The sequence below is a fragment of the Nerophis ophidion genome, linkage group LG18 (genome assembly GCF_033978795.1).
Source record: "Nerophis ophidion isolate RoL-2023_Sa linkage group LG18, RoL_Noph_v1.0, whole genome shotgun sequence".
NCBI lineage: Eukaryota > Metazoa > Chordata > Actinopteri > Syngnathiformes > Syngnathidae > Nerophis > Nerophis ophidion.
The window spans coordinates 33,500,619-33,511,698 of NC_084628.1; the positions used below are offsets into that span (position 1 = coordinate 33,500,619).

Genomic DNA, 11,080 nt, shown 5'->3' on the forward strand with positions numbered 1-11,080 from the left:
TCAAGGAAGAGTACTGTTGCTTTAGAGATGTATTACTCAAGTAAAAGTAAGTAGTAGTCACCCAAATATTTACTTAAGTAAAAGTAAAACGTTTTTTGTGAAAAAACTACTCAAATACTGAGTATCTGATGTGTAACCTGTTTGTTTAATGATGACGGCAACAAGTAATGCACTAAAACAGTGGTCCCTAACCTTTTTGTATCCGCGGACCGGTCAACGCTTAATAATTTGTCCCGCGGCCCGGGGGGGGGTGTCCTTTTTTTTTCTTTTCTTTTTTTTTCTTCTTTGTCATGAAAAAGGGACGTTTTTGTCATGAAAAAGGGAGTTTTTGGTGGTTGGTGCACTATTTGTAAGTGTATATTGTGTTTTTTATGTTGATTTAATTAAAAAAAAAAAAAAAAATTTTTTTTTTTTATATAAAAAATTATTCCGCGGCCCGGTACCAATCGGGCCGCACTAAAACATAAAAGTTGCAATGAACAAATTCAGAGCCAGGAATATCTCCTAAGAAATGAAAACAATAATACATATTAAATAATATATATTTGGTTTTACACTGTATTGAAAAAAAAAGAAAGTTATTTTTACCTTTGCAAGCTTATGATACTATTGGCTAAGTTTTATATTCATAAATATAAGTTTCTCAATACCCGACCTGTTTTTTTATGCCTTTACAAAAGATTTAGAACTCTACATTAAAACACTCTACCTATAACAACCAAAAAGCTGTGAAAATGATGACGCTGTGTTCCAATTTAAAGTTATTTACTGAGATTGAGTGAGCCTATGGCTTTGCACTTTGTTTATTTTATACATATATATTTTTTGCATTCTATTTTAGTTACTTTCAATTTACAACCCCCTGGCGCTGTTTTGTACGTTTTTTTTGTACTGTTTTTGTACTTACTTTGATTATTATTTTCAACTGTTTGTAAATGTTGAAATTTATAAATAAAAGGTTTATATATATAAAAAAAAAAGTGTGCAGGTAATCATGTGACCGCCTGGCTCTGTTTGATTGGTGAAACGGAGTCAAACGTCACCAGTGACTGCATTTGATTGGTGAAACGGAGTCAAACATCGCCAGTGACTGCATTTGATTGATGAAAGGCAGGTATGTGATAAATCCTACCTTGAAGGTCTGTCTGACAAACCAAAACAAAGCGTGCATTAACAGATCGAAAAAAATCAGTAGCGAGTAGCGAGCTGAATGTAGATAAATGGAGCGGAGTAAAAGTAGCGTTTCTTCTCTGTAAATATACCCAAGTAAAAGTATGTTGCATTAAAACCACTCTTAGAAGTACAATTTATCCAAAAAGTTACTCAAGTAGATGTAACGGAGTAAATGTAGCGCGTTACTACCCATCTCTGAAAATGCTCTATAGCCCCCAGTCATTTTTTGGGCTCTGGGAATCACTAATAAGCCGGAGTTCTTTGAACACAGATTTCGTGCCGGAACATATGTACAATACAATCAGCAAGATAGGATGGAGCTGGACCGTGTAGTGTTTTATACGTAAGTACGTAAACCTTCAAGTCACATCTAAAGTGCACAGGAAGCCAGTGCAAGTGAGCCAGTATAGGCGTAATATGATCAAACGTTCTGGTTCTTGTCAAAAGTACCGCAGCCGCATTTTGTACCAACTGTAATCTTTTAATGCTAGACATAGGGAGACCCGAAAATAATACGTTACGGTAATCGAGATGAGACTTAACGAACGCATGAATAATGCCCTCAGCGTCACTAGTGGACAAAAAGGAACACATTTTTGCGATATTACAGAGATGAAAGAAGTCCGTTTTAGTAACACTCTTGATGTATGACTCAAACAAGAGAGTTGGGTTGAAGATAATACCCATATTCTTTACAGAGTCGCCTTGTGTAATTGGTTGTCAAATGTTAAGGTGGTATTAATAAATAGGTGTAGGTGTCTAGCAGGACCGAGAATCAGCATTTCCGTTTTCTTAGCGGTGAGTAGCAAAAAGTTAGCGGACATCAATTGTTAAATTTCATTAAGACACTCCTCCAGCTGACTACAATCTGGCGTGTTGGTCAGCTTTAGGGGCATGTAGAGATAGCGGTCATCAGCATAACAGTGAAAGCTAACACCGTATTTGCATATGTCATCTAGCGGCAGCATGTAGATGCTGAAGAGTGCAGAGCCAAGAACCGAACCCTGGGGAACTCCGCACGTTACCTTAACATAGTCTGAGGTAACATTGTTATGGGAGACGCAATGCATCCTGTCAGTTAGATAAGAGTTAAACCAAATAAAGGCTATGTCTGACATACGTGTTTTGATACGCTCTAATAAAATATTATGATCGACAGTATCGAAAGCAGCGCAAGAAGCAACAACATAGATGACGCATCAGAATCCATCATTAGCAATAGGTCATTAGTCATTGTCACCAGAGGTGGGTAGTAACGCGCTACATTTACTCCGTTACATTTACTTGAGTAACTTTTGGGATAAATTGTACTTCTACGAGTAGTTTTTATGCAACATACTTTTACTTGAGTATATTTATAGAGAAGAAACGCTACTTTTACTTCGTTCCATTTATCTACATTCAGCTCGCTACTTGCTACTTTTTTTATCGATTTATTAATGTTTGTTTTGGTTAATGACAGAGCTTCAAAATAGAATCTACGCATGCCTGCGTTTCACCAATCACATGCAGTCACTGGTGACGTTGAACCAATCAAACAGAGCCAGGCGGTCACATGACCCGACTTAAACAAGTTGAAAAACGTATTGGGATGTTACCATTTAGTGGTCAGTTGTACGGAATATGTACTGTACTGTGCAATCTACTAATAAACGTTTCAATCAATCAAAAGTGTAAAGGAAAAAAGACACTCTTTTTTTCAACCCCACTTCCCGTCAAAAGCCTAAAGACTGATCGCACAGTTCCTGTCTTCACAATAAAAGTGCCTCTCCATCGCGCTTGCGCTAACAAAATAAGAGTCTCCGACAGCCAGCGCAAAAAAGCTAGCAAGCTACGGAGTTTGCCGCCAATGTATTTCTTGTAAAGTGTATAAAAACGAATATGGAAGCTAGACAGATAAGATGCCAAAAAACGACTTTCATGTGGTATTAGACAGAAAGAGGGAACTTTTTTTCTCCTCCATTTGAAAACGTGGACATCTGATTCCAATCAATGCAAGTCATCAGAGTCAGGTAATACACCAACTTATATTCTTGTCTTCATGAAAGATAGGAATGTATATGTTAAACATGCATGTATATTCATTAAAACACCTTCAACATGTGAACAAAAATGGAAAAATAAATATAAATCATATACTGTATATATATATATATATATATATATATGATATGTGTGTGTATAAATGATTTGTGTGTGTATGTATGATATGTGTGTGTATAAATGACGTGTGTGTATGTATATGTATGAATGAGGTAGATCACCTCGACTTGGTCATTTACTAAGTAATTGATAAACGTTGAAAAAATTATTGGGGTGTTACCATTTAGTGGTCAATTGTACGGAATATGTACTGTACTGTACAATCTACTAATACAAGTTTTAATCAATCAATCCAAATCAATGAATGCTTACTGAGGCTATGGTGCTGTTAAGTTATTGTGGCTCAATGTGCCATTTTTTTAAATCTTATTTTAATCTACTATTATTTAATATATATTATTGTTTTAGTTGCTTAAGAGATATTCCTGGCTCTGAATTTGCTCATTGCTATTTTTATGTTTTTGTGCATTTTTTTTGCCGTACTTGGGTTACTTATCAGTTACTCAGTACTTGAGTATTTTTTTCACAACATACGTTTACTCAAGTAAATATTTGGGTGACTACTCCTTTTTCTTGAGTAATAAATCTCTAAAGTAACGGTACTCTTACTTGAGTACAATTTCTGGCTACTCTACCCACCTCTAATTGTTACACCCCGCTTCGGGTGAAGGTAATGTAACCTTTGCAAACCAGACTTCAAATCAAGGATGGCAACAGTTTACAAAAATGTATTTAAATCCCAAAAAGTGTCAAAAAGTGAACAAAACAGGAAGACAAAGCACCAACAATCTATAACCGTAATAAATAAAGGCAATATTAGTACCGTGTATTATATATACTACATTTATATTCTAAATACATTTCAAAGTTGATGTGCGTTAAATAGGCCTATATATAATTAATCAAAATAAGCATATCAAAAATAATCAACATATAAATCATCCATTATATCAAAATACATATATTTACAATCAAAAGGTCAAACATCAAATATATCAAAGTAAAGAATTAAATGACAAAACGGATTTAGCAGAATAAATTAGCAATTAACAAAATTAATTGAACCGTTTACATCACAACATAATCTCATCATCAAAATAATCACCTCAGTAGCTGTTTGATGTATGACGACCGGAACTCTTGGTCAGGACAGAGAACCTCCCTTGGCAGTGACAGGCAGCAGACCTCAGAAAAATTGCATTTTCCCCACTTAAATAGCCCATAGCCCCGCCCACTAGCTGGGACCAATTTGACAGGGAAAATTAAGAAAACAGTTCTTTTGTAAACTTAACCATAAATAACCATCAGATGTCTAAAAAGTATTCACATAGTACTCTTGCATTTTTAAAGCAGTCACTTTTGTCCACAGTGTATTCAGGTTTAGACAACACAACTTTCAAATGTCCAGTGTCCCTTAGCAACACCCAGCTCCTGACAATCATGGTTTGGCCCAAATTAGGCCTAATTAGTCACAGCAGGTGTGCTCACCTACATAAAGCCTTCAGCCCCACCCTGACTCTTTTAGCCAGACATGCGGAGCCATGGTGAGTGACAGCTTACAATTTGTTTGTTGAGCATGCTTTCCACTGACTAAAAAAATGTGCATGGGTTGAGAGGAAACCAAAGTTCAAACAGTGACAGTGTGGGGTCAAACTGTCACAGTCATTTTTGTGAGCGCTTTATCCGGAGAGTAAATTGCCCAGAAACCGGATTGAAAGGGTTCACAGACATTGTTAGACGCTAAGTGTTCATTTAGCTGCAGTGCAACAATTTTTTCGATGATTTTCGAAATAAACGGAAGGTGGGACGGTAGTTTACCATGAGGACAGGATCAAGGTTAGGTCTTTTGAGCAGAAGATGAATAACCACTTTTTTTTAATGCTAGGGGAACAGTGCCAGAGGAAAGTGATGAGTTTATATTTACCACTGATGGACCTAATATTACAAAAAGCTCCTTGATAAGTTTCCCAGGAAGTTGGTCAAGTAAACACGTTGTTTGTTTTATCCCATTTATACGACGTAGCAATTCCTCTAATGATGTTTCATCAAAAAGAGAGGGACTATTTTGGAGGGCAATATCCGTCGTATATACAGTCGTATCTGTGTTAATAGAACCCCGTTGTAGCTGGGACGCATTGTTTTTAATCTCATTTACAAAGACTTCAATTTTCTTATTAAATAAATTCATAAAGTCATCTGCCGAGGGGGTGGAGCTACTGGGAGGCGTCCCTTGTTGGGTTAGCGATGCTACTGCACTGAACAAATATTTAGGATTGTTTTTGTTGAGGCGGATGAGATTTGAGTGGTATTTAGCTTTTTCATGTGTTTATAAATTATTAAACTATCACTCCATGCTTGATGGAAAACTTCAAGTTTAGTTGCGCGCCATTTGCGTTCCAGCTTTCCACATGATAATTAAGGAGCTCTAGTTTCTTCTGTAAACCATGGGGTATGCCTTTTAGGGGCCCTTTTTTAGCTTTAGCAGTGCTATATTATCAATGGTTTCGCGCAGGGCGTCGTTAAAGTTGTTAGTGAGGTTATCAATAGAGCCCACATAAAGGCCAGCAAGAGTGATCGTTGTGGCAGCATCAATGTTGCGGCTGCTAAAGCAGTTATTAGGGACGGCGTGGCGCAGTGGGGAGAGGGGCCGTGCTCAACCCGAGCGTCCCTGGTTCAATTCCCACCTAGTACCAACCTCGTCACGTCCGTTGTGTCCTGAGCAAGACACTTCACCCTTGCTCCTGATGGGTGCTGGTTGGCGCCTTGCATGGCAGCTCCCTCCATCAGTGTGTGAATGTGTGTGTGAATGGGTAAATGTGGAAGTAGTGTCAAAGCGCTTTGAGTACCTTGAAGGTAGAAAAGCGCTATACAAGTACAACCCATTTATTATTATTATTAGCTTGTTCACAATGAGTCAGAACTTCAAATTTTATAAGGTAATGATCGAACATTACTTTAGTGTATGGGAGTATCATAACTTTGGAGGGGGTGACACCCCTGACAAGCACTAGATCCATCATATTACCGTTGCAATGCATGGGTTCATTTATTATTTGTGTAAGACCCCAGCTATCAATTATAGTCTAGAGCGCCACACACAGAATATTCATATGGATATTAAAATTCCCCATTATAATTATATTATCGGCGGGCGTCACTAGATCAGCGCCAAACTCTGAGAATTCACTGATAAAGTCCGAATAGGGCCCTGTGGGGCAGTAGATAACAGCCAGGTAGAGAGGCAGCGGTGCGACAGCCCTCATAGTAAGCACCTCAAACGATTTATATTTATCATTTAGGTTGGGGTAAGGTTTAAGGTTTTCATTGTATATTAGTTCATCCCCCAACCCCTTCTAAGGGGATGGGCAATTTGCCCATTCGTATAGTTAAGAGGAGATGCCTCATTCAGCGCAAAAAAAAAAAATCTGTTTTGATTCAGTTTTCGCTGAGACCAATGACGTTAAGATTGTTGTCTCTAATGACCTCATTAACCAATAACGTTTTGGGAGACAATGATCTTATGTTTAAAAAGCCCATAATATAGGTAGTGGGCTGTTTTGAGGATTTTTGTTAAAATTATCCGTAGTAGTAATATCAAAAATGTTGCTTTTATTTTGCGTAGTGCGCTCTGAAATAATTTCGACCATATCTATGACAGGAATTTTTAGATTGTTTGCCTGGTGCTGCGATACACTGAACACATCATAATTGTCCACCTCTGGCACAGTCACTGCAGAAAAAACATTTTGTGAGTTGTGTATTATACTAGGAGAAATGCTATATGTGCAGAGACTTTCCAGCCTGGCGCTGGCTAGTTTTAGCTTAACTGACTCCTCACCTGGACTAACAGACTCCGTAATTGCAGCTTCTAGTGTAGTTAGTCACGTATGACTGAAACAAAAATCTATGTTCCTTGACAGGATGATTGCGCCTTCCTGGTTAGGGTGAAGGCCGTCTCTCATCAACAGGCCCGGTTTGTCCCAGAAAGAGGGCCAATTATCAGTAAACGTTAGTCCCTGTTGTCTACAAAAACTAGCCAGCCACTTGTTAAGCAAGACTTATCTGCTACATCTCTCATCATTGCCTCTCGCAGGCAGAGGGCAGGAGACAAGTACTCGATGGCTGGACATCTTTCTAGCAAGATTACAAATCCTAGCTATGTTCCTATTTGTAATCTCTGACTGTCTCATCCTAGTGTTATTGGAGCCAATGTGTACAACTATGTTCTCATAAATAGTGGTGCGATTAGCCTGTCGTACGTGTTTGCCTGTTGCGAGTTAGCTCCCTAGTTGAGTTAGCTTCAAAGTAAGTTCCTAACAAGTAACATCTCTGCAGGACGAGGAATAGCTAAACATGCTTCACTACACACTGTAGCCCACCGGTGTCACAATGTAAACAAATGCCAATGGTGGATCTACACCTGACATCCACTGTAATGATATCAAGTACAGTAGTGCATCTAGTCGATACTATTATGATTACATCAATATTTTTTGGCATCACAACATCTTTCGTTTTTAAAAAAATATTTATTTTGTTTATAAACTCAGGAAATATGTCCCTGGACACATGAGGACTTTGAATATGACCAATGTATGATCCTGTAACTACTTGGTATCACAACCAAATTTGTGGTATCATCCAAAACTAATGTAAAGTATCGAAACAACAGAAAAATAAATGATTATTACATTTTAACAGAAGTGTAGCTAGCACATGTTGAAAGAGAAAGTAAGCAGATCATTAACAGTAAATGAACAAGTATATTAATAATACATTTTCTACCACTTGTCTTTAAGAATGTTGACAAAATTGAAAAATGATAAATGACACAAAATGTTACTGCATACGTCAGCAGACTAAATTAAGAGCCTTAGTTTGTTTTAGTTACAACACACAAGACAACTTGTCTTGTGTGTTCACTAGTTTATTTAAGGTCAAACTTGCAATAGGAAACATATGGTGAACCTACCCTCAGATTTTTTGTTAAAATAAAGCCGATAATGCAATTTTTGGTGGTCCCCTTTATTTAGAAAAGTACCGAAAAGTATCGAAATAATCAGTGGGAGCTAAATATGGAGCACAACGCCATGTGCACTTAACACCTGACCACTTGCAGCGCATGCGCAATGGTGTGATGGATCTCTCTCTTTCTCTCTCTCTCTCCCCCCTATCCCCCCTAGCCCAGATAGCCAAGGAGTAGGTAGTGGAGGTCCTGGGTGTGTGTGCGCTGGAGCCGAAGTCAAAAAAGGAGAAGCCGAGAGGCGGGATTGTTATGTGTCTCGCGGAGCTTTCAGACTGAGGCGAGCGGCTCTGCACTTTGCGCCTCCTCCGAGTGCATTGGATGGATTTCTGACGAGTGGATGGAATGCCAGTTTATAGCATCGACCGAAAATTCCCTGACTCGTCCGGTAAGTGTGATGTTTTCTTCTGTGCACGACACACTAGTTGATGCCATCGCAGTTCCTGATGTGCAACATGTACTTTTTATACCTGTCTGCTAGTCGTGTCCCGGTACCGATGTTTTAGTACCGGTCCCGGTACAAAAATATCTTTCGATACTTTTCGGTACTTTTCTAAATAAGGGGTACCACAAAATAATATCATTATTGTCTTTATTTTAACAAAAATGAAATAAAAATCTAAGGGTACATTAAATGTTTTATTGCAAGTTTGTCCCTAAATAAAATAGTGAACATACAAGACAACTTGTATATTAGTAGTACGTAAAAAAAACCCAAAAGGCTCCTAATTATTCTGCTGACATATGCAGTAACATATTGTGTCATTTATCATTATATTATTTTGTCAATATTATAAAAGACAGCTGTAAAAAATCCATTATTAATCTACTTGTTTATTTACTGTTAATATATGCTTACTTTCTCTTTTAACATGTTCTATCTACACTTCTGTTCACATGTATTAATCACCTTTTCTTCTGTTGTTTGATACTTTACATTAGTTTTGGATGATAACACAAATTTAGATATCGACCCGATACCAAGTAGTTACAGGATCTTACATTGGTCATATTCAAAGTCCTCATGTGTCCAGGGACATATTTCCTGAGATTATAAGTGTAATTTGAATTTTAAAAAAATGTTTTTTTTTTTGCTGATGATAAAAAATATCGATGTAATCATAGTAGTACCGATTAGATATGCTACTGTACTTCGTATCGTTACAGTGGATGTCAGGTGTCGATCCACCCATGGCAATTGTTTACATTCAGAGTGCTCGCTTGCTAGAAAATGAATTATTAATCTCCTTTTTCAGTTACTGTTAATATCTGCTTATTTTCTCTTTTAACATGTTATATCTTGACTTCTGTTAAAATATAATAATCACTTATTCTTCTGTTGTTTGGATACTTTACATTAGTTTTGGATGATTCCACAAATTTGGGTATCGATGCGAAACCAAGTAGTAACAGGATCATACATTGGTCATAATCAAAGTCCTCAAGTGTCCAGGGACGTATTTACTGTGTTTATAAACATAAAATTAATTCTTAAAAAAGGAAAAAAGATTTTTTAACAATGAAAAATATCGATGTAATCTTAGTAGTATCGACTAGATACGCTATTGTACTTGGTATTAGGGCTGGGTGATATACTCAATATATCGCGGGTTTGTCTCTGTGCGATATAGAAAATGACTATATCGTGATACTCGAGTATACGTTCTCACACAGTTGCTTTTAGCTGTGTACTGCGCTCTTTCTTGCCTCTCCTTCTCACAGACAGCAAGTGCACCTTCTTACATACGTCACATACTGTCACGTCATACGTCACACATGTATACGCCAGTGGTTCTCAAACTTTTTTTGTCATCCCCCACTTTGGACAAGGGGGAGTTTTTAAGCCCCACCTGCCCCCATCGCCACAACAGAACGCTAATGCCAAGCTTAACATTTTCAAATTTATTGAACATCAAGTAACATTCAAGTCAGGGTTTCCCACACATTCATTTATGTGTGGCGGCTCCCCAGGAAAGAATTACGGCCGCCACAAATAAAAAATAAATAAAAAATTCGGCTTTTGACTCGCTTGACCGCTCATAAAAGCAGTGGGACTCTGTCTATGAATGGAGCTTGTAGTTACATATTATATAAATATGTATATAAATATGTACATAAAGTGTTGTAATTATATTCCAACTCCGCGTTCTTCTTGGTCATTGCCACCGCAAGAATATAATAATAAAAAACTGTTTTTAAGTGAAATTCCCTCCCGTTCCTCACGCCCCACCTGTCATGTCTCTATTCCCCACAGGTGGGGCCCGCCCCACACTTTGAGAAACACTGGTATACGCCCTCGCGGAGCAGAGAGGTAGCAGCATGGGTAACGTTAGCTGTGTTGCGAGTGGTAATACGAGAGAAAGAAGGTGCAAATCTGCTAACAAATGAAGGAAGAATTAATTCCCAAGAAAACCAGCAGGGGCTCGATTGTCTGGCTGTGGTTTGGCTTCCAGTGGGAATATGTCGAACAGACAACCGTAATTTGTCAAGTGTGGGGCAAAAGCGTTGCTATAAGAAATAGCATTACTGCTAATATGTAGCATCATTTGAAAAGTCACCTGCTAGAGACTGAAGAGTGTTTACTCCGCATTTCCACATCTCCATTTGGTGCCACACGCCCACACCATCAAAATGCCGAAGCAAACATTTCCAGATCAACACGGTATGAAAGAAATTGTGATTTTTTTTTTTGTTGTGATTTCCTTCTCTGCATGAAAGTTTAAAATGCGCATATATTAATGCAGTATGAAAAAGAAAGTTTGAATGTAGACACATAGAATC

At 37.8% G+C, this 11,080-nt stretch overlaps 1 protein-coding gene across 2 annotated transcripts in view; it reads left to right on the forward strand.

Annotated features, from left to right (window-relative positions):
- Window positions 1-4,803: 4,803 nt before the first annotated feature.
- LOC133537131 (neprilysin-like) overlaps window positions 4,804-11,080 on the forward strand; it is a 168,263-nt gene continuing 161,986 nt past the window's right edge. For both annotated transcript variants that reach the window (XM_061878015.1, XM_061878016.1), the window contains exons 1-2: window positions 4,804-4,820; window positions 8,460-8,687. In XM_061878015.1, coding sequence (XP_061733999.1) covers window positions 8,645-8,687 — 43 coding nt within the window. In that variant the 5' untranslated portion in view covers window positions 4,804-4,820; window positions 8,460-8,644. The remainder of the gene's footprint in view (window positions 4,821-8,459; window positions 8,688-11,080) is intronic.